The following is a 23,594-nucleotide window of genomic DNA, read 5'->3' as shown; positions in this document are numbered from 1 at the left end:
ATTAACATGTTCAAACCACATTATTTTCATTAAAAACAACAGCAGCAACAAACACCGATTTAGCTAGTTTTCATCTTTTAAACACAGATAAGACACTGAGTTGTAACACATAGAACCAGATTCATACAATTTAATCTGGCATATTTCTAATATATTTGTAATATAGTATCAATATAATAACTGTCACTCACACTTACATGTAACACAAGTTTTTATGAACAATGATTTTTACTTCCAAGATGTATTGACAGATAACATCCTCGTTTTGTTATGCTATACCCAAAGTTTCTAAAACTGAAGTTTCCTTTCTTAATCAAAATGAAATTTACCTGCAACTGTTGCCTATGTCAATGAGTTTCAGTACATCTTCAACACATTTGACCTCCCGTTCCTGTAATCCCACCACTTGAACCTGCTGTTTTCCATCTTCTAGAACTCTTAATTTTGTTTTCCTATTTAGCAAGTCAAACACCTATGAAAAACCATATTCAAATTAGAAAACTAGCTTTAAAGTAAAAAAGAGGCTAGGCACAGTGGCTCACGCCTGCAATCCCAGCATTTTGGGAGGCTGAGGCAGGAGGATGGCTTGAGCTCAGGAGTTCAAAACCAGCCTGGGCAACATAGTGAGACGCTGTCTCTGCTAAAAACAAAAAAAATTAGCTGGGCATGGTGGTGCATGCCTATAGTCGCAGCTACTAGGAAAGCTGAGGCGGGAAGCTCACGAGATTGAAGCTACAGTGAGCTGTGATCATGCCACTGCACTCCAGCATGGGTGACAGAGCGAGATCCTGTGGCAATTAAAATATCAGTTCTATAAAAATAAGTCACCCAGAGTTTAAGAATTATTTCAGAGATTAAAATAATAATTAGAATAAGAATTCTCAACATTGAAGTTGAAAAGTTTCAAAGGACATTTTAAAAAAAACTCATAAATTCTAACATAAAAGTTCTAAATACACATAAATTACGGTGGTCAAGGCTGCACAACAATGTGAATATATTTAATGCCACTGAACTTAAAAATGGTTAAAATGGCAAATGTTATGTTTTTTTTATATATATATATATATTTTAAAAAATTAAAATTAAAAAAGTTCCCACTTACCTTTCCACTATAAATTTCAAAGAAGGTTGCATATACTTGAAGTTCTAGCTTCTTATAGTTTGGCTTCTTTAGCATTAAAAAGACATCTCGAGCTGTCAAGAATTTCATATACAGAAAATTGAGATGCAATAAATATTTTTAAAAAGCAACTCAAATTGTCTATTTCTAGAGAAATCAGCTAATCTTTACCTAGGATAATAGTATCAATAATAAAAATGAGAAATAAAGTGAATATTGATTTTACAAAAAATAGTATTAATAGAAGCTATTCTCTTTCATATTGCATAAAAGGGTGCTACTTTCATTTATATATATTAGTATTTCTATTTATAAATAGCATAAAATTACAAGTGGTCATAATGAAGTTATTCTCATACCATAGCTAGCTTTTTACAGTTCAGAAATTCAACAATTGAGACTAATCTCCAACAATGTGCTAGAATACGCTGACAAATATAATCAAGATTTCTGCCCCCTCAAAGTCAATCTTACAGGTTTTTTTGTTTGTTTTTGAGATGGGGTCTTGCTCTGTTGCCCAGGCTGGAATGCAGTGGCGTGGTCTTGGCTCACTGCAACCTCTGCTTCCTGGGTTCAAACGATTCTTCTGTCTTAGCCTCCTGAGTAGCTGGGATTACAGGTGCCTGCCACCACACCTGGCTAAGTTTTTTTTTCGTATTTTTAGTAGAGATGGGGTTTCACCATGTTGGCCAGGCTGGTCTCGAACTCCTGACCTCAAGTGATCCACCCACCTTGGCCTCCCAAAGTGCAGGGATTATAGGCGTGAACCACCACGCCCAGCCTACAGTTCTTTTCTTCTTAAAAAAAAAAAAAAAAAATCTTGTGAATATATAATCTTACAGTTCTTTTCAAGCAATCTAATAACCTATAATTGACATAATAGACAGTCAATATAGCATTATAGTTGCTGAACAATATTTTAAAGCCTTATTTCAAAGTTACCTGAATAATACCTAAGAAGAATATTCCAAATTATATGGAAAAAGGACAGTTACCTGCTAATGCATAAATTCCTTTAGAACAATCTTGGTTCTTTCCTGAAAAGTCACCACCCATAGTCTATATTTTAAAAAGAAAATAAAGAACAGACATTACTCAGGAATAACTCTTAAGAATTTAGGTCTTGGAATTAAGCTATAAGGAAAAGAAACTGTAGCTTCATACCAGAATGTAACTTTAATAAATCACTTACATGAGTTTTTCCACTTCCAGTCTGCCCATAAGCAAAGCATGTAGCCATTCCTCTTTCAAATATAGTTTCCACTAGTGGTCTAGCAGTAAACCTTAAAAATAAAATGCATCAGTCAGAATGTGTCACCAATATTTTGATGAATAAAAGTAATGCTGAGTAATACAAAGTATTTTATTAATAAACAAAACTTAACAGCAAGATTCTAAACAAATCTTTGTTAAAAATTTTAAATAACAATATCAAAGAATTGATTTAAGAATTTTAAATATCATATGCTAAAATTACTTAAAGCTACTTAAAGCATAATTTCAAGCAATATTTCCATAATAAACAATGGTCACAATAAGGCATATACAATAAAAACAAAAAGTATTATAATTTCAACAAAAACAGAATAAACAAGAGTGGTAATCTCAATTTTAAAAAGTTAACAGAGGAAAAAAACTGCAAAAATATTATTTTAGACCATCTAAATAAATAGAAAAATGATGACTACCTTGAATTTAGACAAGTAATTTACACTTAAGGAAAAAGAATATAAATTGTGCTTATAGGACATTGAATTCTATTAATAAGTTGACAGCCTCAATTTTGGAAAATGATACCTAAATATTATGGTTTGAATTATATTTCTTTTTTTCTTTTTTTGAGATGAAGTCTCAGTCTTGTCCCCCAGGCTGGAGTGCAAATGGCGCAATCTCAGCTCACTGGAACCTCCGCCTCCCGAGTTCAAGCAATTCTCCTGCCTCAGTCTCTGAGTAGCTGGGATTACAGGCACCTGCCACCACGCCCAGCTAACTTTTGTATTTTTAGTAGAGATGGGGTTTCACCACGTTGGCCAGGCTGGTCTCAAACTCCTGACCTCAGGCGATCCACCTGCCTTGGCCTCCCAAAGTGCTGGGATTACAGGCGTGAGCCACCATGCCTGGCCTTGAATTATATTTCAAACGTATTGGTATAACCCACTGCTAGAGTTAAAATTAAAAGGTGGGAAGGTATAAGAAGTAATTTTTTCCTGAACAGTAAACTAAAAAGTATGATGGAGGCCAGGCGTAGTGGCTCATGCCTCTAATCCCAACACTTTGGGAGGCTGAGGTGGGTGGATCACTTTAAGTCAAGAGTTTGAGACCGGCCTAACCAATATGGTAAAATCCTGTCCCTACTAAAAATACAAAATCAGCCGAGCATGGTGGCACACGTCTGTAATCCCAGCTACTCATGAGGCTGAGGCAGAATCACTTGAACCGGGGAGACGGAGCTTGCAATGAGCCGAGATCGCGCCACTGCACTCCAGCCTGGGCAACAAGAGCGAAACTCCGTCTCAAAAAGAAAAAAAAAAAAAAGATGGAAAACAGATCTACAAGTAGAACATTTTATATAACTGCTGTCTTTGTTTTGTAAAAGGCAAAACTGAAGAAAGTACAGAACAAAAAGAGCAGGAAAAAGTTCTGATCAAAAAGAACTAGGGATGAGCCTGCTAAGTAGTTAGATCAACCCCGCCCTCCCAAACCTCCCCACAAAAAAACATGTAACTCCTCAATCCGTAATAGTTAAGTATAAGAGATAGAGGAGAAGGATAAATATTGATAAAGTTAAGAAACATAAATACAGGGTAAAAACAAAATCATAAAAACTAAATCATACACCCAGAAACATGCCTGTATTTGTAATAATTTTTTAAAAACTATTATAAAAGTCAAACTTATATTTTATGAGGCAGGAGTAGAAAGAGGGAATGAAAAGGAAGAGTGGACTCTTCAGAAAGCTAAAAAAAATTCTACAATTAACAATTATGATTCCCCTTTAAATACATTCTCCACAAATATTTCTATGTAGTATTCATATGTTCTTTAACTTGATCCTTTTTTTTTTTTAACAACTGACTACCCAGTACACTTGGTGAAGACAAAAGGAGTTGGTCTCAAAACGATTTCCTTTGTAACACCTTCAATTCTTAGTCTCATTAACTCTAATTTTCTCCTTTCTAGGCATTTTTATGAAAAAGGGCAACCAGGTATAGCATTCAAGCAATTACAAAGACAGTTATATTCCTAGATAAACCAAAATAACAATACTGCTAAAACTGATGTTGTAATTATTAGAAATGTTTGCAAACTTATGTATGAAAATCTAAATCTGGCATAAAAATTTGAGATACCAATGTATAATACAGGTAAATTTGAATTATTTATAAGTTGAATACAGAAAACATATAAGAATCTCATGTACTAAAACTATCTCCAAGCTTAAAGATGACAAATTTAAATGCAAGTACGTAACTTTTTCGCCTTAAGTAACGATACATAATAAATACAGATTTAGATAAATTAATAATTTACTGATAACAGGTATTTTGGCCAGGCATAACAGTGGCTCACGCCTGTAATCCCAGCACTTTGGGAGGCGAAGGCGGGCAGATCACTTGAGCTCAGAAGTCTGAGGTTAGCCTGGGCAACATATGAAACCTCAACTCCACAAAAAGTACAAATATTAGCTGGGTGTGGTGGTGCATGCCTGTGGTCCCAGCTACTTAGGAGGCTGAGATGGGAAGATCACCTGAGCCTGGGAGGTCGAGGCTGCAGTGAGCTGTGATCGTGCCACTGCACTCCAGTCTGGGCAACAGAGCAAGACCATGCCTCAAACATTTCAAGTTTCTTTATTAGTACAGAGATTAAAAGGTAAAAATTAAAAGTTCTCCTCATCATATCCTATTACTAGAGGTTATGTTAACATTTTCCAGAAATTTCTTATCCATATACACGGTTTGTTTGATATGTATATATGTATATATATGTGTAATAAGCTATTTAGCAAGTAGCAATGGAAACTGTGATTTCAGGGAGCATTACAGAGAACCAGTGTTAATATTCATTACAGCATTTATTACATTCTCTTTGTTTAAACTCAGAATAAAACAGCATATTGCACCTCTTAAGAAATATCCCACAATTAATGTAAATTTCAAGGTGTTGATGACCACATGGCGTAAGAACAAAATTCTGATTTAAAATGAATTTACCTACCTGTAAACCATTTCATTAGGAGCTGAGTCATCAAAGGCATAATCAAAACGAAATGTTTGGTTTTCTAGGTATCTTGTTAAATCTACTTTTTGTTTTGGTTCATGTACCATCACAACATCTTTACTCGGAATTGTGATTACATCAAGATCTTTCATTTGTGTTTCTAAAAGAATAAATGAAAATCAATGCCCAATAATTTTCACAGCATTTGAGTTCATATACAAAAATTATTTAAGTAGTAAGAATTAAGATACATGTAGGAAGTTCTCTACATATAAAGATAATATCCCATAAATATGCAACTCATTAAGACAAAATATTTCAACAGCAAAGTAAAAACAAAATCAAGATTTCTGTGAAGCAAGACTCGAAATGGCAATGATTCAGAGCAATAACAAACTGACAAGTTTAGCCATAGAAATCTGCATAATGGTTACATACAAATCAAAGGAAATGATTTACATTTTTCCAAACCAATTTGATTTGCTATTATAAAAATACATTACAAATAAGATAAAATCAATCTTTTATTAGAGCTCATTAAGTGCCATACCTTTTTTATTGAGTGGTCGTTTTCTTACACACACACATATCCTATGTTCATCAATCTAGAAATAAAAAGTATTTTATTTCAGTGATTATCACTGTCATGTAAAACACTGAAACGTCAATTATGTAGTATTTCCTCCAGGGGTTTTAGAAATGTATACATAGCATAAATGATAGGTAAGCTTAAAAAACAAATTAGCTTTGCACAAATTTTAATGGTTGCCAGATATAATTACTTCTAGAATTCTGAGTGTAATGGAAACTTATTCATTTTGTTATTTGGAAAACCATCACCTTAGGAAACAATTTTGTAGAGGGTACTACTGTTGTTAGTAGCATTAAGTTCACATTAAGAAGCTATGAGGAGGCCATGTGGTGGCTCATTCCTATAATCCCAGCACTTTGGGAGGCTGAGGTGGGCAGATCGCCTGAGGTCAGGAGTTTGAGACCAGCCTGGCCAACACGGAGAAATCCCATCTCTACTAAAAATACAAAAATTAGCCGGGAGTGGTGGTGCATGCCTGTAGTCCCAGCTACTCGGGAGGCTGAGGTGGGAGAATCACTTGAACCTGGGAGGCAGAGGTTGTAGTGGGCCGAGATTATGCCGCTGCCCACCAGCCTGGGCGACAGTGAGACTCCATCTCAGGACCAAAAAAAAAAAAAAGCTGTGATGCCAGGCGCAGTGGGTAATCCCAGCACTTTGGGAGGCCGAGGCAGGTGAGGTCAGGAGTTCAAGACCAGCCTGGCCAACATGGTAAAACTCTGTCTCTACTAAAAATACAAAAACTAGCTGGGCATGGTGGTGCACGCCTGTAATTCCAGCTACTCGGGTGGCTGAGGCATGAGGCATGAGGGATGAGGCATGAGGTATGAGAACTGCCTGAACTTGGGAAGTGGAGATTGCAGTGAGCCAAGATCCTGCCATTATACTCCAGCCTGGGCAACAGAGAAGACTCTGTCTCCAAAAAAAAAAAAAAAAAAGCTGTATTATCCACTTCAAGATGTGCTATACACAACAAAAGTAAACATTTCTATTCTACTAAGTGACATATAGGTTGATCATAGGGAAAGTTGCTAGCAAAGATAATTACTGGCAAGAAACAGGATTCTCAGATGATTACTGAGCCAAATCATTTGAACTATTTTATAAATATGCCAGTTCTTATGCCTATTTTTTTATAAAATTTTTGTTCCCAATACATGCCTCATTTTAATAATAATATTAACATAAATCAAGGATTGGCACAGTATGGCCTGTGGGCCTAATTTAGCTACTACCTACTTCTTCTGCAAAGTTTTGCTGACACACATTGATTGAAACAAATGTCATACCCATCATTTATGTATTGTGTATGGTTGCTTTTACAATACAATGGCAGAGTTCAGTAATTGTGACAAAGACCATATAGTTCCAAAGCCAAAGACCCTTGCAGAAAACGTTTGCCAATTCCTGTCCTAAAGGGTGAGCTCCCGTGTAGTAAGTGAAATACATGAAGGAATAGCAAGGCCTAAAATATGTGGGATACAAGTACTATCAACAATTCTATATAATACATCTATCTAACACAAATGTCTTTTTTGTAACTAACACATTCTGTATATGTTATATCAGATAGATTATTTTTTATAAGTACCAATTAGTTATAAAAGCATTCCTGGCTGGGAGCGGTGGCTCACACCTGTAATCCCAGCACTTTGGGAGGCGAAGGAGGGTGGATCATCTGAGGTCAGGAGTTTGAGACCAGCCTGACCAAAAGGGTGAAACCCCGTTTTTACTAAAAATACAAAAATTAGCTGGGTGTGGTGGCAGATGCCTGTAGTCCCAGCTACTCGGGAGGGTGAGACAGGAGAATCGCTTGAACCGGGAGGCGGAGATCACACCATTGCATTCCAGCCTGGGCAACAGAGCAAGACTCCGTCTCAAAAAAAAAAAAAAAAAAGCATTCCCTGTCCAATGAATTCTCATTCATCAACAGCAAGGGAGTGGAGTAATAAGAGCAGAGGATTTTTTCCAGTTCTAGATTTCTGGTCCACTGCAGCCCTCAACAACCATCACTTATCGTTAAAAGCCAGAGTAACATTTAAAACTAACAAATTACCAACAGTAAATTAGAAATGATGGTGGGATCTATAGCCCAAGACAAAGATAAACTTGGAACTGAGATCAAAGTATAATTCATAGCCAGAAAGGAAAGTGAGTCTTCTGCTATCACTCCTTTAAGTGTTGCTCTGCCCTTCCAAAGACAGGGAGGTTTTGCTTTAAGAAGGACATCGCTATAGGCAGCATATCTCATATACTAAATTATGGAAAACGAGCATTAATGTGGATAATTACTTTTCTTAACATATGGTGAACGAGCACCCATAAGGAAAGGAAAAACTACATAGCTGAACACAGTATGAATTTAGCAAGTGTCAAATACATGTTTTTATTTGAAGCATAAAAAGTTCCAGAATAATGGTTTGCAAAGAATCTTACAGGATCTGCTGTTGTTAATGGTCTATAATCCAAACTTCCTCTAAAGTCTCTGATCATACACATAATTTCATAATTTGGGTTTGTAGCATCAACGTCCTATTAGAAGACAGAGAGAATTCACCATTATAAATATAATAATGTATTTTTTGCATTTATATTTGGCTTGAAAATTAAATTGTGCCATTTGTCATAACCAAGCCTAAACTCAAACTGATGATATGATATAGTTTCACAGTTGTGGTTTCATAATCAGCTCTGAACCACTTTCATATTACAAACACAGTTCTCTTAGTCTGTATGCATTCCGTTAACTCCAAATTAAAGACTCTTCATTGAAGTTACCATTTACCTATTTCAAAAATCTACCTGTTATACATATACCTTAATTATTGTATAAAATGGAGCAACAGAGAAATAATGCTCATGTTAACCACTGGCAAATAACTCTAGAAAAGCTGAAATTCTAGGAAAATTCATTTAAGTAGATTTATCTTCTAATTTAATCCAGTGTTTCAGCAAAGTATAAATACAGATTCATTTGTCTTCATTTTCTATATTTGCTGACCCTCTAAAAAATACTAAGTAATAACAAAACTGCCCCAAATCGACAGAACATAGAACTAAAGGAATCAGAAGCCAAGATCATTTTTTAAAAATCTTTAAAATTCAAATTTTTGAATGCCAACTACAATTTATTTGGCTTCAAAACAGAAAATTCAGATTAAGATACAAATAACAATAGTCAACAGCCTTAAACAATAAATTATTAATCATTCTAAGAAGTCACATTTTTTATACATCATATTCAGATTTTTTTTTGAATGCAACTAAATTACAAACTGTTACTGAAACTTACTTTAAATTAACCTTCTTCTAGGAAATAATACCACCTATGTCAACTGAGAAGCAGACTGTGAAGTGAGAATTAAGAGATCACAGAGAGATGTGTAAGTATTATGAAGTACCCACAGGAAACACCAGGTGGCATCTATGCTAAGTATTAGTAGATAATCTGTTTTATTATTTATTTCAAAACCCAGTTGGTCATTCTCAGGTCACTTTCAGATAAAAGCTGATCCATTCAGGTTGGATATAATACTAGGTCCACAATTCTACAACACAACATCTGAACTGGTAGTTTCACATGATTAAGGGCATTTGAACATACTAGTAAATAAATAATCCTGATGTTTTATTAGAGAAGAGTAGTTCTGAGAATGTAATAGATGCCATACAAGCACAATGGTGGAGTTATATGTATAATAACAAAATGTCTAACATGTAAAGACCTGTAGAAGGGTAAAAGACCAGTTCTCTGTGCAATTTTCCCACTGCTATTAAGCAGTCTTGCCACCATCTGAAGGGACCCCAAGGGGGACATAATAGAGATCCACTCTTCATATGTGGCATAAATCAAAACACAAGGAATTTCCCCTGTTTCACTAAGACATGTGAACTTATTAACCATACAAAAACAATAATAAAATTTATAGTTTAATTATGCACTTTAACTAGATATTTTTCCCAATGTATTTTTAGGTCTTTTTAAAATAAAAATTCTTAAATGTTATACTATACACATTAGCATTCTGTAACACAATGGCTTTTTCTTAATGGAACAAATTTTAGCGTTAACACATACCCATAAAACATGAAAAGAACAATACAGTAAAAACGTGTTATGGTAACTTATTTTCACATGAGTTTATATTATTCCTCAATATCAATTTAAGGAATTCTTAAAATTCTCCAGAAAAATGCCTTATTTTTGTCACATCAATTACCTTCACTGATACAATCTAATCGCTGGTTAGTATATAAACAAAATATATGTTTATGTTACGAACCTGGGCTCTTTTTTCTCTAAGTTCTTGCTGTTGCAATCTCCTTTTTTCTCGTTTTTCTTGCAGTTTTTCTACTTCTTTCACACAATTAGATTTTCTACGTGCTGAAAAGACAACATGAGCTGTAGAAGTATAGTTTTCTTTTTTAGAGTACTAATATTATATTTTTTTATGTATAACTTCACCACACACACACAAAAGGTACACAGTGACAAAGCATGCCTATAACAACTATGTGAGCTTTACTTAATCAACTGCTTTACCAAAACTAAAATAGGACAATGTACAGATGAGAGTCCAGAAAAATGACTCAAACATATTGATACATGTCATCTCTTGGTTTAGAAACAAACATTTTTGAATTCAAAGAATCAAGGAGCACAAGACTTTCTTCTGTAACATCTGACAAATTATCATCTGACCAGAATTTTAAACTCAAACTGAAACATTGCTATAATTTCACAAAAAAATTTTTGCTCCAAAATATACTTTAAAAAACCCAATTAACAGACTAAACTAATAAAAAGAAGTTAAATTTTCCACAGTGGTAAAATGAAATCTGCAATCAAGCTTGTATTTAGACTGTTTACTCTTTGAGGATTTAAAAAGGATGACCAAGAGAGAATACATGTATGCCTAAAATGACTAAATCCTTGATACATAATTTACATACAAGGGGGTCCAAATTCCTTTTTTGCAGCTTGAACTGGAGATATATCTGAAACACTACCATTCTGTTGTGCAGAGGAAGACTGTTCAGGAAATTGACTGGGCCGTGCACGTGCTGAACCAACCACTGTAAGAAAAAAAAAATTTAATTCAGGATAGAAAATTAGGAAAGATAACCTTAGTAAAAGGAAGAGATATCCCCAAAAACCTGATCCTTAAAAGTTACATTAGTAAGTTGCCAAGTTTTCTATTTATATATGTAAAATATAATATAGTTTATAATTCTGTTCAATAAACTGACATAAGCTAAGAGGCTTTCAAAGTAATATGTGCAGACCTAGCTTTCACCAATGTAATTTTAGCTACAAAATTCAATCTAAATAATTTACATAAAAACCAAAGCCAAGCTTGATTTTTAATAATCCTTTAAAATATATATGTGAAGAAAACAAAATATACACATATATGTATATATAAACCGCTCCATGTCTTAAAACTTTAAACTGCAAAGAAATCCTCCTAAAATATGTGTGCAAAATATAAATTTTTTTTTTGAGATGGAGTCTCGCTCTGTCACCCTGGTTGGAGTGCAGTGGTGCAATCTCGGTTCACTGCAACCTCCACCTCCTGGGTTCAAGTGATTCTCCTGCCTCAGCCTCCCGAGTAGCTGGAACTACAGGCGCACACCACTAGGCCCGGTTCATTTTTGTAATTTTAGTAGAGACGGGGTTTCACCATATTCGTCAGGCTGGCCTCAAACTCTTGACCTCAGGTGATCTACCCACATCGGCCTCCCAATGTGATGGGATTAAAGGCGTGAACCACCACACCCAGCAAAATATAAATTTTACATGTATTCTCATTTTTTTAAATTTACACTAATCAAATATATACAGAGAGTAAAAACTTAGAATTCTTCAACCCTCCCTATATTCCAAATCCCACTCTTTGCTCCTCAAATATGCAAATCTTCAGCAGAGAATTTCTCAATGTGGATATTATACAAGTAGAAAAAAGAATATAAAATTAAATATAAATATCAAATTTTACAAGAAATATAAATTTACATAAGACTCAAAAGATAGTGTTTAAATGAAGGACTGTCCCTCTACTTTCAGCCTCTCATTTTAATACTTCTGTCCATCCTGGTCTACCATCCACACACACAGAGAAAGAATACTGCCAGAAAAGACAATTCTGAACCACTAAACAGCAGAAAATACATTCACTATGCTTTTCATGTCCTGGCTGAAAATATATGGGAGACTTCAGTTAACCACACAATTTTTATGTGTGTTCAACTTTTCTTCAGCTAGTGAAATCAGCCAACTAATTGACTCTTTCCCCATTCCTTTCTTTCTCATGATATTCTTCTCGAATTTGCAAAATTATTTAGTAAATAAGATGAATTAAAAATTGCATTTCATAGTTTCATATTCATCCCATCCATTTTATTTTTACTTATTTATTTATTTATCTATCTATCTATTTATTTATTTATTGAGACAGGGTCTCACTCTACTGCCCAGGCTGGAGTGCAGTGATACAATCTTGGCTCATTGCAACCTCCACCTCCTGGGTTCAAGTGATCCTCCTGCCTCAGCCTCCTGAGTAGCTGAGATTACAGGTATATGCCACCACACTTGGCTAGTTTTTGTATTTTATTATAGACGGAGTTTCACCATGTTGGCCAGGCTGGTCTTGAGCTCCTGACCTCAGGTTATCCACCTGCCTCGGCCTCTCAAAGTGTTGGGATTTCAGGGAGGAGCCACCGTGCCCAGCCATCATCCCATACATTTTAAAAATCATTTTTCTTTTTTTGGAGACGGAATCTCACTCTGTCGCCCAGGCTGGAGTGCAGTTGCGTGATCTCGGCTTACTGCAACCTCTGCCACTCGGGTTCAAGCAATTCTCCTGTCTCAGCCTCATGAGTAGCTAGGATTACAGGCACCGCCACCACGCCTGGCTAATTTTTTGTATTTTCAGTAGAGACGGGGTTTCACCATGTTGGCCCAGGGGGATCTCGAACTACTGACCTCAGGTGATCCACCCGCTTCAGCCTCCCAAAGTGTGGGAATTACAGGCCTGAGCCATCACACCCGGACAAAATCATTTTTTAGTATTATTGGTATATTGTATTAGGAAATCAAGGAGACACCAGGCTGGGCACGGTGGCTCACACCTGTAATTCCAACACTTTGGGAGGCCAAGTCAGGAGGATCACTTGAGCCCAGGAGTTCAAGACCAGCCTAGGCAACATGGAAAGGCTATCTCTACAAAAAAATCAAAAAAATTAGTTGGGCATGGTGGCACATGCTTGTGGTCCCAGCTACATGTGAGGCTGAGGTAAGAGGATCATTTGACCCTGGGAGGTCAAGGCTATAGTGAGCTGTGTTCATGCCACTGTACTCCAGACTGGGTGAGAGAGCAAGACCCTGCTCAAAAAACAAAACAAAACAAACAAACACCCCCCTGCCAAAAAAAAAAAAAAAAACCCCTCTTAAAATTAACCAGGTAAAATTTACATAAATACCAACATCAAGGGTAATGTTTACTTTTGATTTACCTCGTCAGGAACATACTAAGAAGCCAAAAGCCAAAATTAAGAGATAAAATTTTACTTTACCTCTATTATCTCTTGGAGGAGGGTCATTCTTAATGGAAGCCACAGTCCGTCGATTCTATGAAAGGAAAAAAATGCTCATTATATTTTCCTCATATGTATCATGATCTGAGTTGCTTTCAATTAAACGAAAGTAGGCAGATATGTAAGAATATAAAACAAAATGAAGAAAAACTATAATCTTAATGAATTACTATTAATGCTATCAATATTCAAGTTCCTTTATATATTTTCCCCTACCCTCCAGAAATATTCAGGAATTAATATGAGCCAGGCACTGATCTAACGACTTTCTTCACAACAACCTATGAGGTCATTACTACTGCTAGTCCCATTTCATCGATGGGGAAACTGAAACAAAGAAAGGTTAAGTAGCTTCACAATAATATGTGTTTTAATCATCATACTATGCTGCTAAAACCATGTAATACATGTCATTTCTGAATAAGAGGGGGTAATTCATAAAATATTAGTTCTAGACAGCTTAGAACCCCTTGTTAAACTGAAATATCAGAATACTATAAAATGTACATTGTCAGTTATCCTAAAAAAGTTTCATAAGAGTTTCTAAGACTTGGACACTGTACAGATTAAGGCAGCAAACTTTTGGTCCTCTAATTTATTCATGAAGGCTTCCTTTTATTCATCTCAAAAAAGATATCAAATAACGTAGTTGTTTTAACCTTGGCTACACATTCAAATCAGATGAGTACTATTAAAAGGACACTGATGCCAGTGCCTCCCTTTAGGTAAAATAAAACTGAATCTCTGGGAGTGGGGCCCATAAATCAGTATTTTAAAAAATATTGATTTATTTTAATACTTTAAAAATACTTTTTAATACTTATAAAAATAAATATTTATTTTTTTACCCCCTCTTATTCAGAAATGACATTTATTACATGGTTTTAGCAGCATAGTATGATGATTAAAACACATATTATTGTGAAGCTACTTAACCGCTCTTTGTTTCAGTTTTCTCATCAATGAAACAGGAATAGCAGTAGTAATGACCTCATAGGTCGTTGTGAAGAAAAGTCCTTAGATCAGTGCCTGGCTCATATTAATTCCTGAATATTTTTGGAGGATAGAGGAAAATATATAAAGGAACTTGAATATTGATAGCATTAATAGTAAATATTTATTTTTAAAATATACTGATTTATTCTATTCCAGGTAATTCTAATGTACAGTAAAGGTTGTTAATGATATACCAGGAAGAATAAACTATAAAGATCCTCCAGTGAAGATCCTTTATTTTGAAGATGAATATAAAAAACAACCCATTTGTAAGTGGTAGCAAATAACCTCTAAGTGGTGACTCTCAATATGATTAAACTCATGAGTTGAAAATATGCCTTATGTTCATCTGCATAGTTTACAAAACAAGGTTTTGTTGCTTCTATCATACTATATTTAGATGCTTATCTATGTCTTCCCTGAAAGATATCAAGTTCCTACAGGCTGAAAGCCATGTCATCATTCATCTTCGTATTTTGTCCAGCATAGTATTTGGCACAGTGTAAAAAAACAAAAAAACAAAACCACAAATGCTTGTTGAAATGAATACAAAGAACTGCAGATTCAACAACTTTGCAATACTACCTGTTTTAAAAAGAGTTGTATTTTGAAACAAAAATTTAATACTGAAAGATCTTGGAGAGAAAGGAAGGAGAATTATCTTTAAAAGCCATAAGAATAATGTGCTTTTAATTTTTATAAAGATAAAACTGCCAGGGAGGATTTAGCACAGTTTTAAGGTATATAATGACAGACAATATAGAAGTAAACTACAGTATCATTTTCCATCTTTCTCTAAGAAACAAATAGCAGAATTATAATTTCAAAAGACTATCAGAGTTGGTAGTTATTATTCCTAAGAAATAGCTATTATGCCTTTGTCAAAGTCATATGTATTCATTTAACAAACACCAAGCAAATGGTTTTGATGTATATCTCCTGAGAAACTTAGTCTCAGGAAAAATCCTAATTAGGTGAGAAATTTCTAAGACCTTATCCAGTGATTGTCATAATTGTGAATTAGACAACCTTAATCCTTGAAAATATGTATGTATGTACATGAATATGGATGGCAGAAAAAGCAAATTAATCAATTCTTAAACTCTTCAAAGCCTACCAATTTCAAACTAGAATACATACACATCTACACCCCTCTACCACCCCCACTCCCAGTGTCCTGCACTCTGAATTTTCATCACTAACCTTTACAATTTTGTTTACTTTGGTTGAAGATGCTGGAGGTGGAGGTGTTTCTGGACTGGGTTCAATTTCTTCATCAGGAACAAGGTCAGGGTTAAGTGAAAAGATGCTCTCCAGGTCAATCTGTTCACAACACACACACATAGTCTTTTGAGAATATATTCTGACAATTAACCTTTTATTTTTCAAATAAATTGACACAGTAAATAACTCTTAAATTACTATAGCCTAATGAATACAGTACCTCAGCTGCGTGCAGTGGCTCATGCCTGTAATCTTAGCACTTTGGGAGGTCAAGGTGGGCAGATCACTTGAGCCTAGGAGTCTGAGACCAGCCTGGGCAACATGGGCGAAACCCCATCTCTACAAAAAATACAAAAATTAGCCAGGTGTGGTGGTATACACCTGTAGTCCCAGCTACTCTGGAGACAGGTGGGAGGGTCACTTGAGCCCAGGAGGTCAAGGCTGCAGTAAGCTATGATCATGCCACTGCACTCCAGCCTGGGTGACAAAGTGAGACCCTGTCTCAGAAACAAACAAACAAAAGAATACAATCCCTTAGCCTTACAAATGATTTAGAATTATAATCCCCAAATTTAAAGAATTTCTCTCAAAATATCATTTTATAGTCTTGACTCTATGAATTGCTAACAACACAGTGACCAATAGAACCACATAATTAAATATAGCACATTTTCAAACTGTGTGAGCTAGACTTAAAGAATAGTATATTTTTATCAAATAATTAAGATTCATATGTGCAATCACATAAGAGATACAGGAGGAATCTACCTTTAAGTGAAAATTTTTAATCCTTTCAAAGTTTTAAAGGAATAATAAAAATATATGCATTATGTACTTTCTGGTTTTACATTCAGAATCTTGATTGCAGGACTAGGAATAAAATTTAACCCAGTGATCTTACCTCTTTGCCTTTTGTATCTCCATTTTCTATCCATTCAACAGTTACACTTTCATTATCTTCATTTAAAGATGTTACCATTGCTTGATGTATTCGGCCTACGTGGAAATAAAGTATACACCGTTAAAATGCCACAAATTATGGCATTCCTAAACACTGTGAAATAAAATTTTATAACTTGGAAATTAAAAAAAAAAAAAATGACACTACTTTTCTTTATGAGAGATTTCCACAGACCCTCAGGCGCAGGGAATGAACTTTGTCCATGGGGCTGTAAATCAATTTGCTACTTGTCAAGTCCAATAAATCAGTAAATTAGATAAGACCTAAAGTTTATTTTCAGCATATATGATAAATGGTCACACAGTGACATACAATGCCTGAAATCTTAAACTGTTAAACAGTTCTAAACATTAGAAAGTTTCCTTACTATGAGCCAAAAATGATTCTATACAACAAAGAACAAAAATTTACAAAGCAAAAAAAAATTTTTTTCCTGAGACAGTCTCGCTCTGTTACCCAAGCTATAGTGCAGATGCAATCTTGGCTCACTGCAACCTCCGCCTCCTGGATTCAAGTGATTCTTGTGCCTCAGCCTCCCAAGTAGCTGAGATTACAGCCATACGCCACCATGCTCAGCTAATTTTTGTATCTTTAGTAGAGACAGGGTTTCACCATATCGCACAGGCTGGTATCGAAATCCTGGCCTCAAGTGATCCACCCACCTCGGGCTCCCAAAGGGATGGGATTACAGGCATGAGCTACTGCGCCTGGCTCAGAAAGCAGTTTTAAGTATTATACTGACATAAAATACTTTTTACTTAAAAACCATTTTACCATGTACAATGCAAATTGATAAAATTTTAAAATTAAGAAATGTGAGTCCAAAAAGGTTGGGAAATGCTCATTTAAAATGTCCTCTTCTACATGTTATCTATCCAAATCTATTCTATTCTTTACTTTCCCTGACTACTCTAGTCTTATAATCTGTAGAGAGAAGATATTATATATAATGTATTAAACTTATTTTCCCTTTTTAGTAGATTGTAGGTTTTATCTGTTAGTAACTATAGATCTAAATAATTATTTTTAATTATTACATAATATTTCATTATCATAAATTAATACCTATCACTTAGGTTATGTGCAATTTATTATTATTATAAACACTGCAATGAATACTATTGCATATTTGTTATTATGTACTTGTCGGATTATTTGCCTAGGACAAATTCCTAGACGCATATTAACAGAATATATACTTATATAAAATACTTTTTAAAAAATTTATTTCATCTGTTTTCATCTTACTTATCCATTTGGTTATTAGTCAAATAGAGACAGAAACTATGCAATATATCTGCATCTTCAATATTTCCTAACAGAAATCCTTGAGGGCATCTATAATTTACCTTAAGATAATTTATAGCTCTTTAAATATCTAAAAACAGATATATAGTACAGAAAACAAACAATGTTATTATGAGGCATTCAATACTGTTAAAACATGGGCAGTATAATAATTTGATAAGTATTATAAGTATCATAAGTATTATAAGTATTATTGTTTATGACATCACTGCATTTTCTTTTCTTTTCTATTTTATTTTATCTCATTTTTAACAGAGACAGGGTCTTGCTATGTTGCCCAGGCTGGTCTCAAACTCCTGGGCTCAGGGAATCCACCGGCCTTGGTCTGCCAAAGTGCTGGGATTACAGGCGTGAGTCACTGTGCACAACCTACCTTTTCTTTTTTCTTTTCTTTTTTTTTTTTTTTGAGACAGAGTCTCAAGCAATTCTCATGCCTCAGCCTCCCAAATAGCAGCTGGGATTATAGGTGTGCACCATCATGCCTGGTTTTTTTCTTTCTCTTTTTCTTTTTTTTTTTTTTTTTTTGAGACAGGAGTCTTGCTCTGTCACCCATGCTGGAGTGCAGTAGAGCAATCTCAGCTCATGACAACCTCCGCCTCTGGGGTTCAAGCAATTCTCCTGCCTCAGTCTCCCAAGTAGCTGGGATTACAGGCACATGCCACCACACCAGGCTAATTTTTGTATTTTTAGTAGAGATGGGGTTTTACCACATTGGCCAGGCTAGTCTCGAACTCCTGACCTCAAGTAGTCCACCCTCCTCGGCCTCCCAAAGTGCTGGGATAACAGGCGTGAGCCACCACACCTGGCCCTGGCTATTTAGTAGAGGACAGGGTTTCTCCATGTTGGCCAGGCTGATCTCAAACTCCTGGTCTCAAGCGATCTGCCCACCTTGGCCTCCACAAGTGCTGGGACTACAGGCGTGAGCCACCATGCCTGGCCTTTGGCCTACCTTTTATATGAGCTCATATAAAAATCCATGTAAGTGATAAATGAACATAATCTTATAGATTTCAAATAGTGAGGATGTTAAGTACTCTCAAATGATATACTGGTGTTGCTTTAAAAAAAAAAACAAAAAAACAAAAAACTAAAATACATACTAGTGATCTTTCCATGACAGTATGTATGGACCTACCTATTATTTTTCATAACCACAAAGCATTCCATAAATGAATACATCCAATTTATTCCTTTATTAGGAGTATTATTTCTAACTGTTTGCTATTCTAAGATGCTGCACTGAATGTCTGAACATATGTGTGAATGTTTCCACAAATAAAATTTCAAAAGGAGAATTAGTGGGTCACGAAAATTGAAATTTTGATAGATATTCCTAAACTGCCCTTTGTATACATTCTCACCAACAGTGGGACCTATTCCTCCACATCCTCAACAACACTGAGCATTATCAATCCTAAAATTTTTATCATTTCATGGTCAGATTTCTTTAAGCTACTACTTTTTAAGCATGAATATGTCAGACAGTAGCTCATTTAATTCACATTCGTTCATTTAATCATAACAAATATACCTACAAAGTAGGTATCTGCATTTAAAGATGAAAAAATAAAGCTCAAAGTTACAGTGAATAAGTAGCACGGATCTAAACCGGGGTCAGATATAAAAGTACTTGCTATTAATCACTATGCTTCTCTACCCACTTCAATTAAGCTGATGAAGATGTCTATATGTCTTAAGTCCAGGCATTCCTATAAAAATGTATAAACGGTAGCACAAACTCTCAACCCTCATGTGTACCAGAAACTCCTAGGGAGCTTTTACAAAATAAAATGACATTGCTTGAGTCTTGCCCCCAGATAATGAGCCAATTCTTAACAACTTCACTGTTATCACCTTGGTGCAAGCTACCAATGCCTTGTACTTAGATTACTGTGATACTCTCCCAACTAGTCTTCCTGCTTCCAACTTATCTGCCCTCTGTCTATTCTCCAGAGCAGCCAAAGTGTCCCTGGTAAAAAGTAAGTGAGATACTACTCCTTTGCTCAAAACCTTCCAATGACTCCCCATCCCCCATCTCACACAGAGTAGAAGCTAAAGTCCTTTCAATGGCCACTTAATGACATAACGAAGTCCCACATGATCTGACCCGCATTACCTGTGACCTCATTCACGCCTTACTAAAGTCACTCCTTTTAAACTGTCTGATTCCCATCTCTCACAATACCAACTCCATTCCCCCGGCTCCCCCAAAAGATGGGTCACAAACTTAAATGTGAAAGATGTAAATGCAACTAAGTAAACAGTGGTGACTTTTACTAATATAGATGGGTATTAGAGGAGATGCAGGTGCTGGGGGTGGGTGAAATTGATGACCTAAAAAAATACTGGGAGGAGTCAAAAGGGAGTTAAAAAAGGGAAATTAGATAATCCTTACTTCGGTTTTAGAGATAAATTAGGTAAACAACCAGTGGAAGCGATATGTGTCATTTAGAGTCCTCTGAGAAGCAGATGAGAGAGTTGGAAGTACAAGAGGTTTATTGCTCAAGATAAAAGTGGGGAGGAAAGAGGACTGGGCACAGAAAACTTTCAGACCAGGCCAGGTCCAGGTGGCTCACGCCTGTAATCCCAACACTTTGGGAGGTTGAGGTGGGCAGATCACTTGAGGTCGGCAGATCACTTGAGGTCAGGGGTTCGACACCAGCCTAGCCAACATGGTGAAATCCAGTCTCTACTAAAAATACAAAAATTATCTGAGTGTGGTGGTGGGCACCTGTAATCCCAGCTACTCAGGAGGCTGAGGCAGGAGAATGGCTTAAACCCAGGAGGTAGAGGTTGCAGTGAACCAAGATCGCTCCACTGCCCTCAGCCTGGGTGACGGAGCAAGACTCTGCTTCAAAAAAAAAAAAAAAAAAAAAGATTAAAATTAAAAAAAAAAAGATTGAAAACTTTCAGACCATGACAGATTTGAAACCTAGGAAGGAAGTGGCTATGAAGCAGGACTGAGCAGAGGAAGTCTCAGACCTTGATGCAGATCTAACAAAGTCTTGGTCAACCCTGTAGGGTGCTTCAGAGCAAGACTGCCCATTAGAGGAGTCCTGCACTGAGCCAAAATGGATATGTCCTATTACCCATGCCATGCTCTATCACTGGCTGTGGATTTCCCAGGAAATTCAAGTTCTCAACCCCAAACCCAAAGGCCCTGAAGGTACTAACAACTGCAGGTTGTCAGCTAACTGCATTCCCTGAAACTGGGATTCTTTCTTAGAGAGACATTTAAGCAGTGCACCTGCATGGCTGCCACAGCATATGAAAAAGAGGATGAGTTTAATTGGTGGTGGAAATGAAAAGTGAACCCCAGAGAGCCATAAGTAGCCCAGTCACCATCACAACCTGGGAGGAGCCTACCACTGCTGCATCAAGCCCTGCATCAATCACCATCTCTACAACATGAATAGCGAGGCTGAGACCTGACAGCCATCCTTTCCCCAACCGCCCGTGGCAGCCCCACAACATACTAATACCCACTAGTGGGGACAAGATGATTATAGCAACAAAGGTTTTGGAGAAAGTAAAAGAGTTTAATAAAACATTGATATGGTTTTATCAACAGAAAGGAAGGAAGTATTTCAGCCTAAGGAAGATGCATTTGAATATCAGACTACTGTGAAGAATATGAAGAGGAAATGAAGGAATTGAAGAGGCTGTGGTTGAGGTTAAAGAAATGACACACCTAGCTATCAAATCTAGTTGGAAAAAAAAGAAAAAAGAAATGAGTTACCAGGGTGGATCTCCATGCAATTACCAGTAGAATTACCACAATAATGAGAATGGGGGAAAAATATGTGCATATTCCAAAAGGCAAGACCAACACAACCATTCTTATTGTTGGGCATCTACCAAGATATTCGCACCCTTCTGGGCAAGGAGTGACTTAATGTACCTTAACTAGGTGTACAAAAAACAGGTGGGCCAGTGGAGCAAAACACATACCAGGAATGCAGGTCACAAATTCACATGGACCTCAATTTCCAAAGACAGCCTAGAGAGATTGGCAATGAGAGGATAAAGAAAATCAAGGAAGCCAGGCACAGTGGCTCACACCTGTAATCCCAGCACTTTGGGAGGCAGAAGTAGGAGGATGGCTTGAGCCCAGGAGTTTGAGACCAGGTTGGCAACATAGCGAGACCTCAACTCTATGAAAAAAATGTAAAAATCAACAGGGCGTGGTGGTGTCCACCTATAGCCACAGCTACCTGGGAGGCTGAGGTAGGAGGACTGCTTCAGCCCAGGAGATCAAGGTTGCAGTGAGCCATGATTGTGCCACTGCACTCCAGCTTGGGCAAGAGTGAGATCCTGTCTCCAAAAAAAAAGGCAAAAAAAAAAGGCAAAAAAAAAAAATCAAGGAGATAACATCCAGTATCAGCAGTCTTCTCAATATTGGAAACTCTATGACCTCAACCAGCAGTGCACAAATCCAGAAAGCCTTAAATCACAAGTTTGCAGAGTCAAAAGCATCTGATCTAAGACTAAACTCTAGAAGTTGAGCAGGGCAGAACTGAGAATTATGTTGCCTTATCTCTACCATAATCCAGTTTACTCATCCAACAAGAAGTGAATATTAAATTCCAGCAATAAGAAATGAATAAACAGTCTTAAGCATTTGCTTTTTGCCAATTAATCAGATAACCAGAACCATCTACACTACCTACAATACCAATGCAGCATGGGGCTTTTATTTGCACCAAAAGACGTCTCTAAAAAATGTTATTTTCCTTTTAAAAACCAACTTTGCCCAATATGCCTTTAAATATTTTTTAATTGTCTTATATATGGCTTTTCATTGAACTACTCAAGTACTTCTTTTTAAATTGAAATACAAATTTATAATTTGTTTTCTTTTAAAATTTTTATTTTTTTCTTTCTTTTAACAAAGACATCCAATGATTTATTTCAAAAGTCAAATAGTAAACACCTGTTAACAAAGGTGTTAAGTAATAAGAGAAACAATAATAAGATACATGAAAAAATTTTCAAAGGAAAAAATCATGATATGGTGACAACATATAGGCATAACAAAGTTTCAAGCCTGGGTGACTGGGAGAATGATGGCACTAGGGGGAGAACAATGAGATGCTCAAGTCTCAGTTGTTAATAGGGATCATGCATAGATGTTAATAAGACTAATCAGGACTGCAAATATCTTTCCTTAGAAAATGCAACAATCTTTCCATGTGGCCTTCCAAATACCATCCCATTTCTCTGATCCACCTGAGAAAACTCCTGTACTCCATCTTCACTAACTCATTGCCCTTTGACTCTCTTTGATTCACCATTTGCTTTACTGTGAATTATATCACATACACTTCTACATTAACAAAAAATAATAAAGCAAACACCTGTGTAACTACCACCAGCTAGGTTAAAAAACACTTTTGAAACCCCATACCTTCCCCTTTGAAAGGTAACAACTGCTAGGCGCGGTGGCTCACGCCTGCAATCCCAGCACTTTGGAAGGCTGAGGTAGGTGGGTCACCAGAGATCAGGAGTTTGAGACCAGCCTGGCCAACATGGTGAAACCCCGTCTCTACTAAAAGTACAAAAAATTAGCTGGGCATGGT

The 23,594-nt window shown here is 36.2% G+C and overlaps 1 protein-coding gene across 4 annotated transcripts in view; it reads right to left on the bottom strand.

Annotated features, from left to right (window-relative positions):
- Positions 1-23,594, bottom strand: part of KIF2A (kinesin family member 2A) — an 86,361-nt gene that overhangs the window by 27,767 nt on the left and 35,000 nt on the right. For 3 of the 4 annotated variants that reach the window (XM_025389460.1, XM_025389464.1, XM_025389461.1), the window contains 12 exons: positions 16,648-16,742; positions 15,726-15,845; positions 13,506-13,560; positions 10,884-11,006; positions 10,214-10,314; positions 8,367-8,462; positions 5,892-5,946; positions 5,339-5,501; positions 2,316-2,406; positions 2,119-2,182; positions 1,106-1,197; positions 330-472 (listed from right to left, as the gene is read on the bottom strand). In XM_025389460.1, coding sequence (XP_025245245.1) covers positions 330-472; positions 1,106-1,197; positions 2,119-2,182; positions 2,316-2,406; positions 5,339-5,501; positions 5,892-5,946; positions 8,367-8,462; positions 10,214-10,314; positions 10,884-11,006; positions 13,506-13,560; positions 15,726-15,845; positions 16,648-16,742 — 1,198 coding nt within the window. The remainder of the gene's footprint in view (positions 1-329; positions 473-1,105; positions 1,198-2,118; positions 2,183-2,315; positions 2,407-5,338; positions 5,502-5,891; positions 5,947-8,366; positions 8,463-10,213; positions 10,315-10,883; positions 11,007-13,505; positions 13,561-15,725; positions 15,846-16,647; positions 16,743-23,594) is intronic. The other variant, XM_025389462.1, reaches the window with a different exon arrangement.

Source organism: Theropithecus gelada, chromosome 6, assembly GCF_003255815.1.
Source record: "Theropithecus gelada isolate Dixy chromosome 6, Tgel_1.0, whole genome shotgun sequence".
NCBI lineage: Eukaryota > Metazoa > Chordata > Mammalia > Primates > Cercopithecidae > Theropithecus > Theropithecus gelada.
This window is presented reverse-complemented; position numbering and strand designations above follow the sequence as displayed.